The sequence below is a fragment of the Schistocerca piceifrons genome, chromosome 1, assembly GCF_021461385.2.
Source record: "Schistocerca piceifrons isolate TAMUIC-IGC-003096 chromosome 1, iqSchPice1.1, whole genome shotgun sequence".
Taxonomy (NCBI): Eukaryota; Metazoa; Arthropoda; class Insecta; order Orthoptera; family Acrididae; genus Schistocerca; species Schistocerca piceifrons.
Genome location: NC_060138.1, coordinates 214,968,580 through 214,990,126, shown reverse-complemented (window position 1 = coordinate 214,990,126; position 21,547 = coordinate 214,968,580). Strand labels below are relative to the sequence as shown.

Here is a 21,547-nt window from a genome sequence, read left to right as displayed (position 1 = left end):
ATTGTCATAACCCAACATAGCTCATGCTCAGATCAGAGGTGAAGCGGGATTTTCAGTCATTTGTTTCTTGGTACGCAAGTGGCTGCGTACAGTAGTGAAACAGCACTGGGATGTAGCTGAGTTTTTTCAGGTCTCTGTGACTGGAAACAATACAGAGTGACTCAGATGTTAGGCTAAAGATGTAGATATGGAGATGATAGGAGAAATGAAACTCTGGGTTGGGCTTACTGGTCTACTTTTTACTGCTTCTTCACATGTTAGCAAGGGACACGCAGAAGAGCACAGACACTGGTCTTATTAGAACTTAGATGAGGCTTATTAGTTTCTGCTGTTAATTACCAGAACAAATGGCTATCCACACCTATAACTTAGTTAAGAACTGGGTATACACAGTGATGTATGGTACTACAAACCATGAAATGTCGAGGTGCCGGATTCTTTTGTCCTAATTTAACCCTTTAGTTTCAAGTATTCATCACAATGTAGTTGACTTGCAGAGATGTAGACAGATGTACGATGGATGCCAATAACCCTAGTCCAGAGGTAGTTATGGATACGCTTTCCAGGTCCTCCTTAGTGCACAAAGTTAACTGAGTCTGACTGCACACTTACGTAGCATCTGCTGTTGGCTCTTTCTTCTGAGGCTGTAACTCTGGTGATCACTGGAGTCTTGAACTCTCAAACTCTGCCTTGTTCGATCATTATATATTGTATTTGGGGCTGTTTACTTATAAATGATATGTGATTGCATTGCCTTTTACGTCCAGTTTGCAGTCTGCAGTTGTGGAATCAACCATTTCTCAATGTGTATGACCTCATAATGGACTTTTTGTTCAAATGTGTGTGAAATCTTATGAGACTTAACTGTTAAGGTCATCAGTCCCTAAGTTTACACATTACTTAACCTAAATTATCCTAAGGACAAACACACACAGCCATGCCCGAGGGAGGACTCGAACCTCCGCCGGGATCAGCCGCACAGTCCCATAATGGACTGATGAAAACAGCTTGCACTGTGCACATCTATCTACGCTACAAGATTTACAGCTAACATTAGCCCAGAGTCGATCGGGGTCCTTTGGTTTGGAGCCGAGTTGAGGGTCTCAACCAGAGGCTTCGTCTTGGCTGCAGATTTCTAGACTTGCGCTATTGGGTGGGGAATTGAAGGGCGCCCCTAGATAGGTCAAGGGTGCACTACACAAAGGAAGCTACTCGGGTAGCAGAGTACTTGTGGCGTGCACATGGGGGATTTTAGGATAGGCAGTAGTGCGAGGTGTCCTGATGAACACTCACCAGTCGACGTGGAGGCAGGGAAATCAGGACGCGCTCAGTATAAAGACACTTCAGCTATCAAGATATTAGCAGTAAATTTTCACAGTGTTTGGAATAAAGTTCCTGAATTTACTGCCCTCCAGGAAGCGTGTGGCGTGCAAATTATTCTCGAGACAGAGAACTGGCTGAACCCTGAGATAGGAAGTTCTGAAATATTTAGTGAGGGTTGGAACGTGTATCAGAAAGACAGATTAGACACAGTAGGAGGTGGTGTCTTCATAGCAGTTGACAAAAATATTGTGTCTACTGAGGTCGAAGTAGTGTGTGATTGTGAAGTTGTCTGGACACGTTTAACAGGGCTAGGGGAAATAAAGTTAATTGTGAAGTGTTATTACCGGCCACCAGGTTCCACCGTGACAGTTCTAGAGTCATTCTAAGGGAGTCTACATTCTGTATTGCAGAAGTACCCGGATCATGCTATATTAGTCGGAGGCGACTTCAACCTACCTAGTATAGATGGGATGTCTATGGATTCATTACAGGTGGTGCAGACAAGCCGTCGTGTGAATTACTTTTGAACACATTATCCGAAAACTGTCTTGAGCAGCTAAATCGACAGCCAACGCGTAATGGAAATATTTTAGATCTGGTAGCCACGAACAGACCAGACCTCATCGACGGTGTCAGTGTTGAGACAGGGATTAGTGATCACGATGTTGTCATTACTTACGACTATGGTTATGAAAGTTAAAAAGTCAGTCAAGAAGGCTAGGAGAGTATTCTTACTAAAAAGAGCAGATAAGCAGTTGTTAGCATCGCACTTAGTAAATGAATCGACTTAATTTACTTCTGGTACGATGGACGTGGAAGAATAATGGGCAAATTTTAAACGCATTGTAAATCACGCATTGGACAAGTATGTGCTGAAAAAGTGAGTTACGGACAGAAAAGACTCACCGTGGTTTAACAGCGCAATTCGGAGAATGCTCAGGAAGCAAAGGCAGTTGCACTTGCGACACAAGAAAGATCGGGAGAATGAGGCCAGGCAAAAGTTAGTAGAGATTCGTGCTGCTGAAAAAAGAGCGATGCACGAAGCATTCAACGACTACCAACGTCATACCTTAGCAAAAGATCTTGCTGAAAACCCAAGGAAATTCTGGTCTTACGTAAAATCGGTAAGCGGGTCAAAGGATTCCATCCAGTCACTCACTGATCAGTCTGGCCTGGCAGTGGAAGACAGCAAAACGAAAGCTGAAATTTTAAATTTAGCATTTGAGAAATCTTTCACGTAGGAGGATCATACAAATATACTGCCATTCGAGCCTCGTACAGATTCCCATATGGAGGACATAGTGATAGACATCCCTGGGGTTGTGAAGCAACTGAATGGGTTGAAAATAAATAAATCACCAGGTCCTGACGGGATTCCAATTCGATTTTACAGAGAGTACTCTACTGCATTGGCTCCTTACTTAGCTTGCATTTATCGCGAATCTCTTGCCCAATGTAAAGTCCCGAGTGACTGGAAAAAGGCGCAGGTGACGCCTGTATATAAGAAGGGTAGAAGGACGGATCTTCAAAATTACAGACCAATTTCCTTAACATCGGTTTGTTGCAGGATTCTCGAACATATTCTCAGTTCGAATATAATGAATTTTCTTGAGACAGAGAAGTTGCTGTCCATGCATCAGCACGGCTTTAGAAAGCATCGCTCCTGCGAAACGCAACTTACCCTTTTTTCACATGATACCTTGCGAACCATGGATGAAGGGTATCAGACGGATGCCATATTCCTTGACTTCCGGAAAGCGTTTGACTTGGTGCCCCATTGCAGACTCCTAACTAAGGTATGAGCATATGGGATTGGTTCCCAAATATGTGAGTGGCTCGAAGACTTCTTAAGTAATAAAACCAAGTACGTTGTTCTCAGTGGTGAGTGTTCATCGGAGGTGAGGGTATCATCTGGAGTGCCCCAGGGAAGTGTGGTGGGTCCGCTGTCGTTTTCTATCTACATAAATGATCTTTTGGATAGCGTGGATAGCAATGTGCGGCTGTTTGCTGATGATGCTGTGACGTACGGGAAGGTGTCGTCGTTGATTGACTGTAGGAGGATACAAGATGACTTGGGCAGGATTTGTGATTGGTGTAAAGAATGGCAACTAACTCTAAATATAGATAAATGTAAATTAATGCAGATGAATAGGAAAAAGAATCCTGTAATGTTTGAATACTCCATTAGAAGCGCAGCGCTTGACACAGTCACGTCGATTAAATATTTGGGCGTAACATTGCAGAGCGATATGAAGTGGGACAAGCATGTAATGACAGTTGTGGGGAAGGCAGATAGTCGTCTTCGGTTCATTGGTAGAATTTTGGGAAGATGTGGTTCATCTGTAAAGGAGACCGCTTATAAAACACTAATATGACCTATTCTTGAGTACTGCTCGAGTGTTTGGGACCCCTATCAGGTCCGATTGAGGGAGGACATAGAAGCAATTCAGAGGCGGGCTGCTAGATTTATTACTGGTAGATTTGATCATCATGTGAGTGTTACAGAAATGCTTCAGGAACTCGAGTGGGAGTCTCTAGAGGAAAGGAGGTGTTCTTTTCGTGAATCGCTACTGAGGAAATTTAGAGAACCAGCATTTGAAGCTGACTGCAGTACAATTTTACTGCCAACAACTTACATTTCGCGGAAAGACCACAAAGATAAGATAAGAGAGATTAGGGCTCGTACAAAGGCGTATAGGCAGTCATTTTTCCCTCGTTCTGTTTGGGAGTGGAACAGGGAGAGAAGATGCTAGTTGTGGTACGAGGTACCCTCCGCCACGCACCATATGGTGGATTGCGGAGTACGTATGTAGATGTGTATTTGGATGATTTTTCTTTTCTTTCTGGCAACCTCATGATTCAGTCATTACATGTCCCTAATTGGGGGAAGATTCATCCTTGAATCTTAGATGTTAATTTTACACTTCTTTCTTATACAAGTTACATTGGAGTGTACATATAGATAAATAAATAAATACACGGGTTTCTCTTTTTTATCTGTAAATATACATAAGTAAATTTTTCCACTGAGAACGTTAACACATCCATGGAACACAAACGTGTATCACATCTTCTTTATTATTCTGTGATCTCGTGTATCCAGTGACAAAGCATTGGGATTATGGATAATTTCACTTAGGGGATGAACTTCTTTAGGGATTTTTCCATGGGATGGATCACAGTTCACACAGTCATGTTCACAACACCTCTTTTCTTTCCCTTTCTGCACTGAATGCTGTATCTGACGTGTATAAGCATCACTCTTGTGGTTATGAGGGTTGAGGTGGTCACTAACAAACAAACCGAAACATATGTTTTTCAGTTGGCGCTCTCAGTTACATCTATTTTTTTGTGTAATTCTAAGTTTTTTTCTGGTTCATACATTATTCTATTCTTCTTCTTTAATTTATGCACATTTGAACTCCTAACGTTTACATTTCTTGCTGGTATCTTCCTTCTTTGCCCTCTCCTGATTTCTAATAGAGGCGAAAGCGACCAGGGTTCACACAGTCTCTCTCACCTGTACCTTCTGAATTCCTAAACCTAACACCCTCTTTAATCAGTTTTAAGATACGATTTAACCTATTCTTTCTCATTTATGTTTTAGGACATATCAATTCGAATTTATCACGATCTCCCATGTCTAAAATTTGATAGACTACTTTAATGTGTTTGCGTGTACTGTTATGAACTTTTTATTCATTAATTTGAGTACTATATTTGGTCTAAAAGTCCTTACAATACAGAAAGTTCCTCTCTGTGGCTTTTTTAACTTGTTTGACCGCCCTCTTATCACACTTAAGTCACGTAATAATACCTTGTCTCCTGCCTTAAATTCCTTGGGGTTTTACATGTAATTATAATACTCCTTATTATTCTCTTTACATTCCTTATTAAAACTCCTTGCTGTCTGATCCATCTGGCGCTACCCTTCCTTTAGTTCCCTTATGTGGTGATCGTAATTCTATTGTGCTGTGGCTGGATCCTGCTGTAGGATCACGAGTATGTTCCATTTTCTCCTGAAAAATAACTAAAATGACATGAAACCAATTAATGAATGTGTTGTGGTGTTATATACAAAAGTTACAAAATGAATATTCCATAATGCCAAATTATTCTTTGTACTAAGACTTGTGCTATTGTGTCAACATCATGTTGTGCTACAGGCTGTGCTACAAAAATTTCATGAGGACATCGTTAAACCTTAGGATGTATCTGTATCGATACCGTAATGAGTGAATGCCTGATCAGGTATTTCGGTCAGCAGTAAGGGCATATTCTCCTTATTTTGTGTAATCATGTTGTTCTGGCAACTCTCGCAACTTTCCACTCATATCTGTGCATTATCTATACCTTATAATACGATCATGTGTGTGGATGATTCCTTAGTGTCCACCTATTGGCAAATCATGAAATTGCTTCAGACTGGCTCACTTCTCCTCTTCACTAATCATTGGTTGCTGGTCATCTTGTTGTTCTTCACTGACTTCTTCCATGTTCCTAATGACTGCAGCTGGGTCTTCTGGTATCCGTGACAATCCATCTGCTCCTGTGTTTTGTGATCCCTCTTTCTATATTTTCATAGAGTTGTATTCTACCAGTTTTATCTTGAATTTCATTCATCTTGATGGTGGATCACTTGTATCTTGAATTTCATTCATCTTGATGGTGGATCACTTGTATGTGCCAACCATTTCAAGGGTTTGTAGTCAGTACATACAATGAATTGTCTTCTGTAGATCATATTATATTCTTTCCTGGTGCAGTTCAGCAAAAGCTGCTGGCATATCCTGTCTTAATTCTACTTTTCTCAGTATGGCATTGAAAATGCTTGCTAGCATTCATTGTAATTATGAGCTGCTTTGTAAAATCAGGATACTGTAAGATAAGGGAGCTAACAATTTTTTCTTTTAATTCCTGGGTAGCTGCATCCTGCAGAGTCAACTACTCATAATTTGCTCCTTTTTTTCAGTAATTCATGTAATGTTTCGCTGTCTGACTGAAGTCCATGATAATGATGATAAAATGACATGATTCCTAACAAGCTCTTGAATTGCTTTGTAGTGCTGGGTCTTGGATATTCTTTTATCATGATCATCTTTTGTGGTATGGGTTTTAATCATTCTGTCATAATTATATGCCCAAAGTAAGTTACTGCTGGCTGCAGTCTTGTAATTCTTCGGTAGGAGACTGTGACTTATTCTCGACTTCTTCTTCGTGCCTCACTCCTGCTGTGTGCTAAAAAGCATTGCTCTACCTGTGCACTGTAACTTATATACCTTAAAAGCTCAAGCCGATTCATCCTAAGATGGAGCTTGCTGGTTAGAGAAAATTCTGTCTTCCATACTCTAAGGCTGCACCTACATTGCATCCGGAAGTTATCTGGTCCGGTGAAGAGCGATAAACGCACCCCGGCTTCGTCCGACGTGAATGCCTACACGGGGTCTGAGCCGATCCAGCATCTGCACGCACCTGTCGCACGTGAGACAGGAAGAGATTACACTGAGTGTCAACCAAATGCACTGTCATTCATGAATTTCTGCACTGGACTCAGTTACATACTACAGGTCAGCAGTTGCAGTTGTTGAGAAGCTATCACGAATGATTCGGATGATGATTTTTTGTGTTGGCTGCTGCTAGACAAGAACAACGTAGGAAAAGGACTTGGGTTCATCGTTTTAATGAGGACGGATCTGTAGGGGAATTTTTTGCAACTTGTCAGTCACTGTGAAATTTTCCAGTAAAGTTCAAAGAACTTCAGTGTTTATAGAAACGTTTGACTATATACTTGAAGGCATAAGAGACTATATAATGGCCATTCCAACTTCAGGGAATGTATAACTTGCTATCACAATCAGGTAAATCAACGTTAAAAACAGCTGATGGCTTTTGTCATTTTGAGTGGCATAACTAGTCAAATAATATTAGAATATTATAAACAAATTCTGGCATGAGTTACAATAAAATATATTTATTAACATAAACATATATTTGTTAACAGTTTTTCACAGTAATATTAGGTAATATTAGCAAATAAGCAACTGTTAACAAGTATTTATCTTTGATCCGAAAATCACAATGAAACAATTGTTTGGTTTAAGACTTACAAATATCAACATTGAATGTGATGAGGAAAATTGTGGAAAATAAGCGTCTAGTGTATACATTAAAACATATTAACAGTACATTAGGGGCAGCCCGTTAAAGTGAACTGCCATCAGGTTGTTGGGCAGGAGGACACATTTGAACTACGCTCACAAAGAAAGACAAATCTTGGACATAATTAGATGCAGTTGGTGATGGGTAAGGTGACGGTTGCAACGATGGTAAAGGACATCCAGTGTGTGTCTGCATACAACTTGACGATCTCTCATCGTTTTTGAAGTTTTGAGCTTCTAAGGCTTTGGTGATGTCCCCCCAAGATTTTCATACGCAGTCTCATTTTCTCCAGTTGATCCAGTTTCTTGACTGATGGCAATAAACTCATGAAGAAGGAGTAGTCGTCATCATCCTGATATTTATATTTTCGAGAAACGTGTTGCTCAAATATGTCAATCTTTCTTTTCTCAATGTCCAGTGCCTGTGAATCATAATCATATTTTTTTAGATGACGTTTTGGTCTGTTTCTGTCTGCGTTCACAGAAGACGACGTAGAAGCAGACACCTCTTGTTCTTCTGAAGAGAGACACATTTCACCCTCATTTGTACTTTTCACACTTGTTGTGGTGGGACTTCGATCACGTGGAGAATGCTTATTCTCTTTCTCTGTGGCAGGCAAGTTTCCTGAGCTGGGACCAGGGGTTATAATGTGTTTCAAAAACAGTATGCTTTTTAAATAGGGCCATTTATCAGATGCAGTAGCTTCCTGACCGCTCTTGGAGTCAAGTTGTGTTTTCTATCCCACCCCCCCCTTAAGTGTGTCGCAAGTTCTGCCATGTTGTCCGAGCCTGTTGACCTGAAAAAGGAAACACAAATCTCACAAAATCAGAACTACCCACATCATTTGAGTAATATTCCAATATCATTTCACTGTTTCAGATATTTAGCAACAGAGATATCTTTTCGGTCCTCGTGTCTAACATTTCGACTGAGTAATTATACAGTAGACAAGTGTGTGTCGGCTGTTGTGGATGAGATATTGAGGAATTTCTGTGAGTGACATCTACTCGTTCTTGATCCGAAAATTTTTGAAGAAATAGCGAGAGGATTCCACAGGCAGTGGAATTTTGTTCATGCAGTTGGATGCATTGATGGCAGGCATATCCAAATTAAATGTCCAAAACAAAGTGGAACTACATTTTTTAACTACAAAAAGTTTATGTCAATAGTTTTACAAGATATGGCGGACTACCATTGTCGATTCATTTTTATAGATATTGGAGGTTACGGAAAACAGAGTGATGAAGGAACTTCTACTTTGTCTGCATTCTTGGAGAACTGTCATGCTACGCTACCGCAACCTTTACTTGTCGAAGGAATTACTACAGATACGCCGTTTGTGTTGCTTGGACATGATGCATATCCTTTGAAAACTTATCTCATGAAATCTTATTCCAAATGACACGTCTCACATGAAGAAAAAGATTTCAGTTACAGGCTGTCGAGGGCTAGAAGGTGTGTGGAGTGTTTTTGGTATCATGACTGTCAAGTGGCGTTCACTGGGAAAATGTATTGAAACAGAACCTGGCAAAGCGGAGAAGATAGTGAAATATATATGCTTATTGCACAACATAATTATTGACCTTGAAGGTGGTGACTTCTTCAACTCTGCAAATTTAGAAGAAGATGTAAGTGCATCAACACGTCAAGAAAGTGATTCATCAAGAACGTTCAATAGACTGTCACAATAGGCTCAAATTATCAGAAACAAATTCAAGTCATACTTCAGTGGGATTGGCGCTGTTCCATAGCAAAATGAACGCATCGAATAATATTTTAGCAATTAAAAACCTACTTCTTTTTAACAGTTTGATAAAACAATATCTGTTAAAACTGATATAATTGAAATTAGTACTGTTTTATCATAACATTAGTGATTTGAAAGCAAGCATTAAAACTATTGCAACATAATTTTGATATTTACCTTTTACTGATAGTTGCTCCCCAATAGATTCCCACAGTTCTCGCTTAATATCCCATTTACCGCTGGTCCCACAAGTAAGGCTCATTCCTCACGAGCTGAATTAGAAATTACTTGTCGATCAGTTCGCTCATGGTTGCACCGCTGGACTGGAAACAAACATGTTTGGTTGGCCAATCTGGCAGTCCTGCGCCGGACGATGTCGTACTGCGCCTCTCTCTCCAATGTAGGCACGTGCATTAGCCACCTAATGCTGGTGTCGGACTGGATTGGAACAGACAACTTCCAGATGCAATGTAGGAGCAGCCTAAGGACCTTACCTCTTAGTAAAGGAACTCAGCCAGGAATCTAAGCCTGGACTTCACAACTGACACAAGGTTTATATGTAATGAACTGACGTGGGTTATGACAAACATACTTCAGAAACTCAAATTCATATCATAGGTGAAGCAGGATTTTTGGTCGTGTGTTTCTTGGTCTGCAAGTAACTGCGTACAGGAGTGAAACAACGACTGTAAGCTCATCTATCTGAGGCAGCTGCCACTGGACCTCTTGAACTTTGCCGAACTCTGCCTTGCTTGGAATTTGAAGCCTTCAACATACGACATTTGGGGCTGTTTGCTTATAGATGATACATGACTGCATCACTTTTTACCTCTGATTCACAATCAGCGCATGTGAAATCAGCAATTTCTTAAAGTGTATGTCCTCTGAATGAACTGACGAAAGCAGCCTGCACTGTGCTACTCTACCTAAGTTACAAGACCTACAACTAATTTTTGTACTTGGATGATTTGTTTCTTTTTTCTAGCAACCTTTCATTAGTTGGTCACTACACTATTCTGTTTATAACAAGTTGCTCAGAGTTTCCATGGAGTCAAAAGTGACTAATTTCTAGGTTTTAATTCCGAAACAAAAACATACTACTACTCATCAATAGACAATCTGCAGTGACACACAAACAGGCAGCAAGAAATGCTCATAACAAGCCTTCATACAGATATGTTTCTTGAAGTTTTAGAGGCACCCAGCAAACTCTTACCCAGGGATGTGGTGATTTCACTTGTAACTCACTAGCCATGTGCGTAGCACACCCAAAATGTCTGTCTCTGTGGAATATTCTCTGTTCAGGATAAAACTTTGATATCCCCCCCCCCCCTTTCTCTCTTTCCTCCATCCATAGTGCCATCACAAAGCAGTATTTCACTCTTGTTTTGTGTCCACATCTGTAGTATTTGTCAGCAATGCTATACTGCATCTGTAAGTTTCAAAACTGAATGCACAATGAAATTTCATGAGTTACGTCTTTCCTGTTTCTTCTGTAAGGACTAAAAAGGTAGAGAGGATAGTAACAGCTCACCTAAAGGAATATAACATTGGGACTTAAAGATCAAAGTTTGTTACGCCTATGGAGATATTGCAATAGGGTTACCTTATTTCCAATGAGTAGAATTTGACGCAAAGGGATAATTTGCTTAAACATGCCAAAAGTCATTCAAGAAAGTAAAAAATTTCACATATGTACCACTGTACATATTTTTTCAAACTATTTGACAGTGGTCATCTTTAAGATATTCATGTAAGAAATGTGGCTAAAACATGGCAGTGTGTCTCTTTACTCATGGTTCAAAATTCTTTTCATAGGGGATAATAATTTCTTCTTAGTGAGTTCAGTGTCCTTCCTAACATGTTTATGAATGAATACTGTAGCAGACACTATATGGCACTGATATTTACAGCATATCTGTGCACAAGTGATACCTGTTCATTCCTGCTCCAAAGTTGTGTTGTCATAGTGGGCAGAGGAAGACAATAGTGGATCGTAGGTTATTGAAAATATATTATTTGATGAGATAAATAACATTAAAGTTTTTGTACGAATTATGTGTATTGCCATGATCGTTGTTGACAGAAAGAAGCCTTTTGGAAGGATAGCAAGCAAAGGGTGCTTAATCTGCAGGAGGCTGCAATATGTTTTTTTTATGTTTTGAGTATGCAGAAATAGTTTCTTTTATTGAAATGACATGCATATTCATTTGGAATGGTTAAAGGGAGTTGCCAGGCAGGTAGGTTTTGCTGCTTACCTGTGATCTTGACAAAGACTATAAGAAATCTGTGCAGCTGGTAGGGTGGAGGGAATGCCTTTTGCTGAAATTGTGGCCCCAGGGATGCTCCAGCTTAAGAACCCACACATGCGATGATGTTTGATCTCTGTTGACCTATACACAATATTGTCCATGTCTTTTAACCCTTTCTCATAGTACACTAGATTTAAGGCAACCTTTCAAAGGTACTTTATGCATTTAATGTAGATGGGTGGAGGGTAGAGTGAGAGTCCCTGGGAGCCCCACATACAACTGTCCCTGCACTTGACACAATTCCCTGCCCCTTTTCCTTGTTATTATTTTATCAGTATTTTAGTTATGTGTCTCCTTTTTTAATCCAATTTCATGAAAGTGACATCTTACAGGCATTAACTAAAGAATTATCACATCAAACAGACTGCATAGTTAAGAGGAGGAGGAGGAGGAGATTGGTGTTTAACGTCCCGTCGACCATGAGGTCATTAGAGATGGAACACGAGCTCGGATTAGGGAAGGATGGGGAAGGAAATCGGCTGTGCCCTTTTTCAGGAACCATCCTGGCATTTGCCTGAAGTGATTTAGGGAAATCACAGAAAACCTAAATCAGGATGGCCGGACACGGGTTTGAACCGTCGTCCTCCCCGAATGTGAGTCCAGTGTGTTAACCACTGCACCACCTCAGTTGGTTGCGTAGTTAAGAAGGAAGTGAGACAAAGTTGTAGCCTATCCCACATGTATTTAAACTGTGCATTAACCAAGCAAGCATAAAATGAAAGCATTGAGAAATCTGGAAAAGGAATTAAAGTTCAAGCAGAAGAAATGCATGTCATCAAGAACTAAAAATCATTAAGAAATATAAACTTTGAATTTTGCCAGTGACATTATAATTCTGTCAGAAGCATCAGAATACTGGGAAGATAGCAGTGGATACCTACCAAAGTAAAACAGAAATGATAGTGAAATGTAGTTGAATGAAATCAGGTGGTGATAAGCGAATTCGATTACGAAATGATATAATAAAAGTAGTGGATGAGTTTTGCTGATTGAGCAGCAAAATAGCTGACAGTGTCCAAAGTAGAGGGATTATAAAGTGCAGCTTGGCAATAGCAGTAAAAGAATTTTTGTGAAAAGAAATTTGTTAGCATACAATTTGAATTTTAGTTTTAGGAAATCTTTTTTGAAGGGATTTATTTGGACTATAACTTTGCTCAGCTCTGCTGTATGGTATGTAGCAATCTATCCATTTCATAAAATTGCCATTATTCCATCCCTGATTTTCCATTATTTCTTTCTTGTCATTTATGAATATGTCTCAGGTGAATGAAAGTCTATTATTGTTCTGCGAACAAGCTATTTTTAATTGTGAATCAAAGTTAACTTCTGTCATATCTATTACAGTTTTCTTGACAGTCCCTACATATGAGTCCAGGCATAATCAGTTTACCTGATGTCCTGGTCTATTATAGGTAATATGTTAGTTAATTCTTTTTAAGAAATCCAACTGTCTCAACAAGTTTGGTTGTGAAATGACATGTAGAGTTTACTGAACCTAGAAATCAAAATATGAGTAGGATTCCAATAGCATATTGTACTAACTATTTCATCCATTTTCAGTGAAAAGGCCACATTACAGTGAAGCTCTAGTGACTTCCATGAAATCCTAGCATTGAGTCAGTTTAATTTACTGATGGTGTATCTTAGAGCCACGTTACCCACTAATGCAGTTATTTGTCTGTAATATGTAGAATCTATGCAATCTTTATGTTCAGCCAGGATAGTTAAAGCAGAACTACCTGTAGGTTTGGATCATCAGCATATATCTAAATGCAACCACATCAAAGAAACCACAACCTCTGTTATCACTGAGAATCTTCTGATTGTAACAACACAGCTATATGAAAGTTGGTCTCAGCACCAGTGTCAGGTTTCGGCAAAACTAAGATCATAATATTCCATCACAGGTTTCCACAAATCTGTGATCAACTCATGATTCTGATTCAATCAGATGAGTCGGAATCCTAATACAGATCCCAGGAACCAGTACCAGGGATACAGGTGCCAGTTCCCTCATAGACCCCAGCCTGAACCTCAGACTGTGGTATCGGTTTTGGCCAGACTAGACAAGTGAAGGACAGCCTTGGAATGAAGCCCAACAAAATCACTGCATCAGTGTCAGTAGCATCCTCTCATAGAACTGTGCACAAATTCAAATAAAAACCTTGTAAAGCAATGGCATTTGACAATAGGAACCTGAACTTTTCTATCGCATAGTGCAAATGTTCTCAGTGTGTAACAATAAAGATAATTTTGCTGATTGCCTGCCGCAGCATTGTTTGTTGTAGTCATATGCTTTGATGAAATATGCGTCACATCTATTAACTAAGCCTATTACTCAGAAATGTGATGATTAGACAGATTTACTGTCATTGCACAGATTAACAATACATGCGATGTTTACAAGTTGGCTCTGAAGATAGAATTGCTCTTTGCAGTGGTTACCAGTATTCAGAAGTTGTGCTAACTAAATCTTGTTTCCTAATAATGGAGGGGCATTTTGAACATGTTTCACAAACTATCATATCACTGTGATACACTGTACTCAACCTCCATCATATGCAAAATTTGTGTCTGCAATTGAACACACATTCCCAATTTACACCAAAATTAGTATTGTACCCATTGCCCTCTGCATGCGGAATTGTTTCTATTTAGAGGGCTATGGCTGCTAGAAGGTAAGCTGTCACTGAAACCAAGAAAGCTATCTTTCACCTCAACCTCCTTGTGGATCACTCGGACCCAGCTTTCCACCCTAATATAATAATGCAATTAAGACGTAGTAGAAAAAGGAGGAACTGTTCTAACCTTTAATCACTAATAAATTGCGTGGATATACAAAAGTAGAAACACTAGCGGGTTACATGTTACTAACTCCGTATCTGTCATTCGACTGCCGTGCCGTGACATGCGGCCGGCGCCGTTCATAGCCAGGTGGCGCTCCCGCACTCGGCCGAGCTGCGGAGCGCCTCTATCGCCGTGTTCGCGTACTAACGTAGCGGCACTTTTGAATGTCGTGGCACTGTCACAACACTTTTCCCCCCTCGAAAAAAAACACTCACTTCCTTGGAGACACGGACAGTGCGGAGACATCCATGGCCTCTTGGGAGGCCCCGAGAAGATCCCGCGGAGAAACACGAGAGTATGGTCGAAAATGTCCAGGACAGAAGCTTGCGCGTGGAACGTGCCTCCTGGACGAGATGATGGGTGAAAACTCTGGAGCAGCATCCATAGGTGTCATGGACCTGGGGGTGTGCTCCAGCGAGATGGGTCCCGGAGAAGGCGGCGTCGCGACTGGGGCCGGTTCCGGCGTACTCGGAAGCGGTAGCGACGGCGGCGGCAGCAACACGCCCGGAAGATCGGCAGCAGCGACAGGACTGGCTTCTCGGGCTGGTGGAGACGAAAGAAGGGGCGGTGGTACCGGCGTGGCCACCACTCGTGGGCGCATCTGGTCGTAATGGCGAACAACCATGCCGTCGTCCGTACGTATTTCACAAAGCCGGCGGCCGCGAAGAGCCTGGACCACCCCTGGAATCCATTTAGGGCGAGATCCATACCCCCGTGCCCACACGTCGGCGCCCACCGGGTATTTTCCCGCACTAGGGGACACAGTACAAGGCCTGACAGGGTGAAGCAGGTGCAGTAGAGTGCGCGGTTGGCGGCCATGCAAGAGTTCAGCAGGGCTGCGATCACCCAGAGGCGTGAAGCGATAAGAACTCAGAAATTGCAACAGAGCGTCATCTGTGGAAAAATCACTAAGGAATTTTTTCATTTGGCTTTTGAAAGTGCGGACAAGGCACTCGACCTCCCCATTCGATTGCGGATGGAAGGGGGGTGCTGTAACATGATGAATCCCTTGTCCAGTACAAAAATCACGGAAGGCCTGCGCAGAGAACTGAGGGCCATTGTCCGTGACAATCGTGGATGGAAGACCTTCTAGCGCAAAGATTTTGGACAAAGCCAGCGTCGTCGCCGCAGTGGTGGGCGACGGGCATCGAACAACAAACGGAAACTTCGAGAAGGCGTCAATCAACAGTAGCCAATGAGTGCCGAGGAAGGGGCCGGCAAAGTTAGCGTGCACCCGTTCCCACGGCTGCGCCGGATCAGGCCACGGAGAGGGCAGAGTACGAGGCGCAGCCGGTTGTTGAACACACTGATCACACGCAGCGACCATGTGGGCGATGTCCGAATCAATACCGGGCCAATAAACGTGTCTGCGGGCCAGGGACTTAGTCCGAGAAATCCCCCAATGGCCCTCATGCAATAGTTTGAGAACATCTTTGCGAAGAGAGGCGGGCACCACAACCCGTGGAGATGCGCCATCCGTGGCCAGAAGAACAACACCCTCACGAACAGACAGACGAAGGCGCAAGGCATGGTAGTTGCGAAGGGGATCCAATGCCCGGCCCTTGGTCCTGTCCGGCCAACCCCACTGAACAAAACCGATCACCTGACGCAGGACCGGGTCCCGCGCCGTAGCCGACGCGACCTGCGTACCTGTAAGTGGAAAACCCTCGGCCGCACGACGTTCTTCCTCATCAATGTGGAAACAGAGTAGTTCATCTCGATCGAAAACCGGGTCGGGCCCCATCGGCAAACGCGTCAGCGTTGGCGTGCTGGGCCGTGGGGCGATAGTGAATCTCATAGTGAAAACGAGACAAGTATAAGGCCCAACGTTGCAGGCGGTGAGCTGCCTTATCCGGAAGCGACGCCGAGGGGCTGAACAGAGAGACCAGCGGCTTGTGGTCGGTGATGAGGTGAAACTTAGAACCATACAAAAAAACGCTGAACTTTTTGAGAGCATAAATGATAGCGAGCGCCTCCTTTTCTATTTGAGAGTAACGCCGTTGGGCATCGTTGAGGGTCTTGGAAGCATAGGCGATGGGTCGTTCCGACCCATCCTCATACCGATGGGCGAGAACAGCCCCTAGGTCATACTGTGACGCGTCAGTCGCCAGAACCAAGTGCTGACCCGGACGGAATGTGGCAAGACAAGGCGCTGACTGCAAATGAGCCTTCAGGCGGACAAAAGCCTGCTCACACTCGGCGGACCAACAGAAAGGAACGTTTTTGCGTAACAGCTGATGCAGAGGATGAGCCACCGCCGCCGCGGAGGGAATGAATTTGTGATAATAAGCAACCTTGCCTAGAAATGCCTGAAGTTCTTTGACCGTAGACGGCCGGGGTAGAGCGGTAATGGCCGCAACGTGCTGTCGTAGAGGACGTATACCCTCACGGGACAAGTGGAAACCAAGATACACAACGGAGGGTTGGAAGAACTGTGACTTTTCCAGATTGCACTTCAACCCAGCTGAATGCAGAACCCGGAACAGGGAACGCAAATTGCGAAGGTGCTCCTCAGTGGAGGCCCCCGTGACAACAATGTCATCCAGGTAGTTGATGCAGCCGGGAACGGAAGCCGTGAGCTGTTCCAAAAACCGCTGAAAAATGGCCGGCGCGCTAGCGACGCCAAATGGTAACCGCTGGTACTGATACAACCCACAAGGAGTGTTGATGACGAGAAATTCCTTGGAAGATGCATCCAACGGCAACTGATGGTACGCCTCCGATAAGTCAATTTTGGAAAAGAACTGGCCCCCAGCGAGCTTGGTAAATAACTCCTCAGGACGGGGAAGAGGATAAGTGTCAATGAGGCTTTGAGCGTTGACAGTGGCTTTAAAATCACCACACAATCGCAGACTCCCGTTTGGTTTAGAAACCACCACGATGGGCGATCCCATCCTCGTCGCCAGGAACTTTAGGGGACTGACACACAGAAGCAATGTGGCCTTTTTTCCTACATGAATTACACGTGGCCCAACGTTTTGGACACGCGGCTCTGTCATGCTGTACGAAACAACGTGGACAAGAAGGAAGGGCGGAACGAACCTGCTTCTGTGGTTGCTGTTTTCGCTGCGAGCGTGGCGGCCCAACGCGACGTTGTTGACGCGAGTGCACCGCCGCCACATCGTCGTTTCCCTGTGAAACAGGCAAATTGTCCGCGTCGAAAGTGGTTTGTACAGCGCCTACATCACACCACGCGTCTATTTGCGCACCAGCAGCGTGAGACACTTCAAACGATTGAGCGATGCTGAGATCTTCCGACAACGACGGGTTTGGCAATTGTAAGGCACGTTGCCGAACTTCTTTATCAGGAGCAAGCCGTGAAATAGCGTCCCTAACCATTGAATCAGCGTAAGACTCATGATGAGTGTCCGTGACAAACTGACATTTCCGACTCAGACCGTGTAGTTCCGCCGCCAAAGCCCGGTAACAGTGATGGGGCTGTTTACGACACCGGTAGAACGCCACGCGGGCGGCAATGACATGGGTGTTTTTTCGGTAATAGTCAGACAATAAGTCACACATTTCTTGGAAGGACAGAGAGGCAGGGTCCCGCAGAGGGGCTAACTGAGATAGCAGCTGACAGATCCGTGGGGAAATCCAAGAGAGAAATAATGACTTACACATAGGAGCGTCGACAACGCCGAAAGCCAAGAAGTGTTGCCGCAAACGCTTCTCATAATCCTCCCAGTCTTCAGCGGCCTCGTCATAAGGAGGGAACGGAGGCGGAGAAGATGAAGACAGACGATGAGTAGGCGACGTCGACAACGCCTGAATAGCAGCCGTCAGCTGTGTTTGTTGTGCCTGAATAGCAGCCGTCAGCTGTGTTTGTTGTTCAATGAGCGCTTGCATAAGCTGTTCCATGTCTGCCCCGACATGAACACACAATTCCACAACGCAGGAAAAAAATATCCGACCTCGTCGCCAAAAAGTGTTATAACCTTTAATCACTAATAAATTGCGTGGATATACAAAAGTAGAAACGCTAGCGGGTTACATGTTACTAACTCCGTATCTGTCATTCGACTGCCGTGCCGTGACATGCGGCCGGCACCGTTCATAGCCAGGTGGCGCTCCCGCGCTCGGCCGAGCTGCGGAGCGCCTCTATCGCCGTGTTCGCGTACTAACGTAGCGGCACTTTTGAATGTCGTGGCACTGTCACAACAGGAACGAGAGGGGGGGCGGGGGGGTCATTAAAAAAGATAAAAGAAGAAAAAATGAAAATAAGTAATTTAATTAGTAATGAAGTTCTAACACCCAAGAAAGAGAATTTGTTAACAGAGACTAATATCCCCTAGAGAAATTCTCATTATGAGGTGGAATGCCATTCTAGAAGATAAATCAATGCAATATATTACAACTTTGTTTGAGACTAGAACTGAGTCTGAATGTTTTCGTTTTGTAGCAGGTGTTGCGCTAAATGAATTGTCACAGTATTCTTTATAGATCAGGTCAAAAACATCAATCTAATTATCTCCCAGTGTAGATTATGTGTTGGAATAATACCAAATGTATATGAAAAAGCATGGCATGTGTGCTTCACATATGGTATCACTCCATCAGCTTACTGTATAATTTTATCATGTTCTCTGTGAGATGCACGAGTATTTTACAGATGAAAAGAAGTCTGTTGTTAATACTGTAAGATAAGGGAATGATATTTCAGATATTAGTTCTTTGTGTGTCACTAACAACGATCTTGTCAAGATGTGTTACTGGAAAGTGTTAGGGATAAAGTGAACCTTATTAGAAAATTAGTTCATTTGTATTTAATGATAATTATTATTGTGATTTGTTTTCTTTATGTTCCCAGAATTGTAGCTTTCTTTCAACCAGTGGCTACTCCTCCTCCAAGTAAGAAGATAAAACTTAATAATGCAGGAGAAGCACAGTCTGTCTACTATTGTCATTTATGTGGATTTGAATATATTATGAAGTTCAATTTGCAAAAACATTTAGAACGCCAACATTCAGAGGCAGAGAGGAATAGTGTGCCTGAGTAAGTAGTTAAACCAATAATTGAAAGAATAAGTATTACTAACTTTAGTCGGTTAAAACGAATGTGGCATTTTCTGTTTTGTTTCAGAGATTTAATAAAATGCACAACGTGTGATGCATTATTTTATTGCAAGAAAGCATATGACAATCACAATATGTATCATAAACCAGGTGATCTCTATGTGACTAGTGAAGAACAGAGGTAAGAACAACAGGGATGAAATAGGTAACACATTTAGCCCCATTGAATGGCAAATAATTAGTGCAGAGTGCAAGGACTGGGAAAAAGTCATGGTACAGATGTGTAGTGTCATGTATGATTGAATCTAGTTCTTTATAAAATGCATCAACGCAGTTTTATCTCAGGAAACTGGCACAAGATCCTGAAATAAATGTGAATAGTACCTTTTCGACAAGCGTCCATAATTTTCTGGTATGCGTAAGTGGAAGATCTAAATTGTGAGTAGGTGCCATCAGTGTGCCCCAAAGTGCTTAGCTGAATCCATGTTGGTTGAATGTAGTGACTACTATGTAGTTTTAAGTTCTTCTACCAATTTCTGACTTTCCTTACTCCACAAAGGACACATTATCATGGACAGAAGTGTGCAAGTTCTTTTCGAACTGGCTTTTGCAGTGACACTCAGTAATCGAAATAAAATGAGTCTCAGTGAACCCATTATATTCCAGAAGTAACCCTCTCCCAACACCACCACCACCACCACCACCACCACCACCACTCAAAACCAGCACGGTATCTTGTTGATAAACAAGCAAGAGTTTTTCGGCCGGCCGCGGTGGCCGAGCTTCTAGGCACTTCAGTTCGGAACCACGAGGCTGCTACGGTCGCAGATTCGAATGCTGCCTTGGGCTTGGGTGTGTGTAATGTCCTTAGGTTAGTTAGGTTTAAGTAGTTGTGCTTAGAGCCATTTGAACCTAGAATTTTTCAGGCCCCATATCCTTGTGTGGTATATCATATGCTGTGATCAAACCTTCGTTTCAAAGGATTGGTACTGCCAAAGTCACTTTTGCATTTTTATGTATGTCAGGCACTGAACATATCTCTGCTGCATCTGATACATGTTGGTAGCTGTTGCATTTTTATTTAATGTTAACCGTTCTGGTTGTTACATTTATTTGGATAATTTTTGCCAGGAATCACTGTTAATACTCTCTCTCTCTCTCTCTCTCTCTCTCTCACACACACACACACACACACACACACACACACACACACAAAAAACCACCACCACAGCAACTGATTGCAGTATAGTTCTAGACCCAGATTAGCTTGAAAGGTGATAATGTTGTTGAGAGTTGGTGAAGCCCATGAATTTGAATACAGAGTAAAGGTTTTGGCCATGTGCAGTGATCTGTATTGTATGCTTGTTCCTTATGCAATCCAACAGATATTTTGTTGCATATTATGTACATTAGAAAATCTGGATTATGCAAAACAGTAGTTATTTCTTTTTATTCACCCAGACATGTTTCAGCACCTATGTGTCATCTTCTGTTGATCAAATTTATTTCTGTACAGTGTAGTACAAATTTTATAGTTGTTTATGTATTGTAGGCATAAAAGTAAAGTGTGCATTTTGTTTGGTTTGTCTCAATTGCTTTCCTGAAAATTAAGTTGCTAGTGACAGTGCATTTTTACAGATTGGTTTTTGCACCCTTTTTTTCGTTTTCACAGAATGTCATTAGCAAAGTAGTCATGAAGAAAATTTATACATTTTTGAAATATTTTTTCATAGGTAGTGGTTACATGTGTTACTGTACTTTCATTTTCTACATCTACACATATATTCTCTGCAAACTACTGTATGATGCATGGTGGAGTCATTTTCTTTGCTGTTGTAATCACAAGTAGAGTGAGGGAAAAACTTCTGTCTGTATACCCCTGAACAAATCCTAATCTCTGTAATCTTATCTTCATGATAATGTACTTTTGGCGGCAGAAGAATCATTCTGCAGTCAGTGTCAAATGGCAGTTCTCTAAATTTTCTCAGTAGTGCTTCTCGAAAAGAATGTTGTCTTCCCTCCAGTCATTCCTGTCTCAGTTACCACAGCATCTCAGTAATACTTGCTTATTGTTCAGACCTATTGGTAACAAATGTAGCAGCGCGCCTCTGAATTGCTTCGATGTCTTTATTTAATATGACTT

At 42.3% G+C, this 21,547-nt stretch overlaps 1 protein-coding gene across 1 annotated transcript in view; it reads left to right on the top strand.

Moving 5' to 3' along the window:
• LOC124788585 (PR domain zinc finger protein 5-like) overlaps positions 1–21,547 on the top strand; it is a 54,796-nt gene that overhangs the window by 8,792 nt on the left and 24,457 nt on the right. Inside the window, exons 3-4 of the mRNA XM_047255859.1 lie at positions 19,199–19,384; positions 19,472–19,585. Of these exons, the coding sequence (XP_047111815.1) occupies positions 19,199–19,384; positions 19,472–19,585 (300 nt within the window). The remainder of the gene's footprint in view (positions 1–19,198; positions 19,385–19,471; positions 19,586–21,547) is intronic.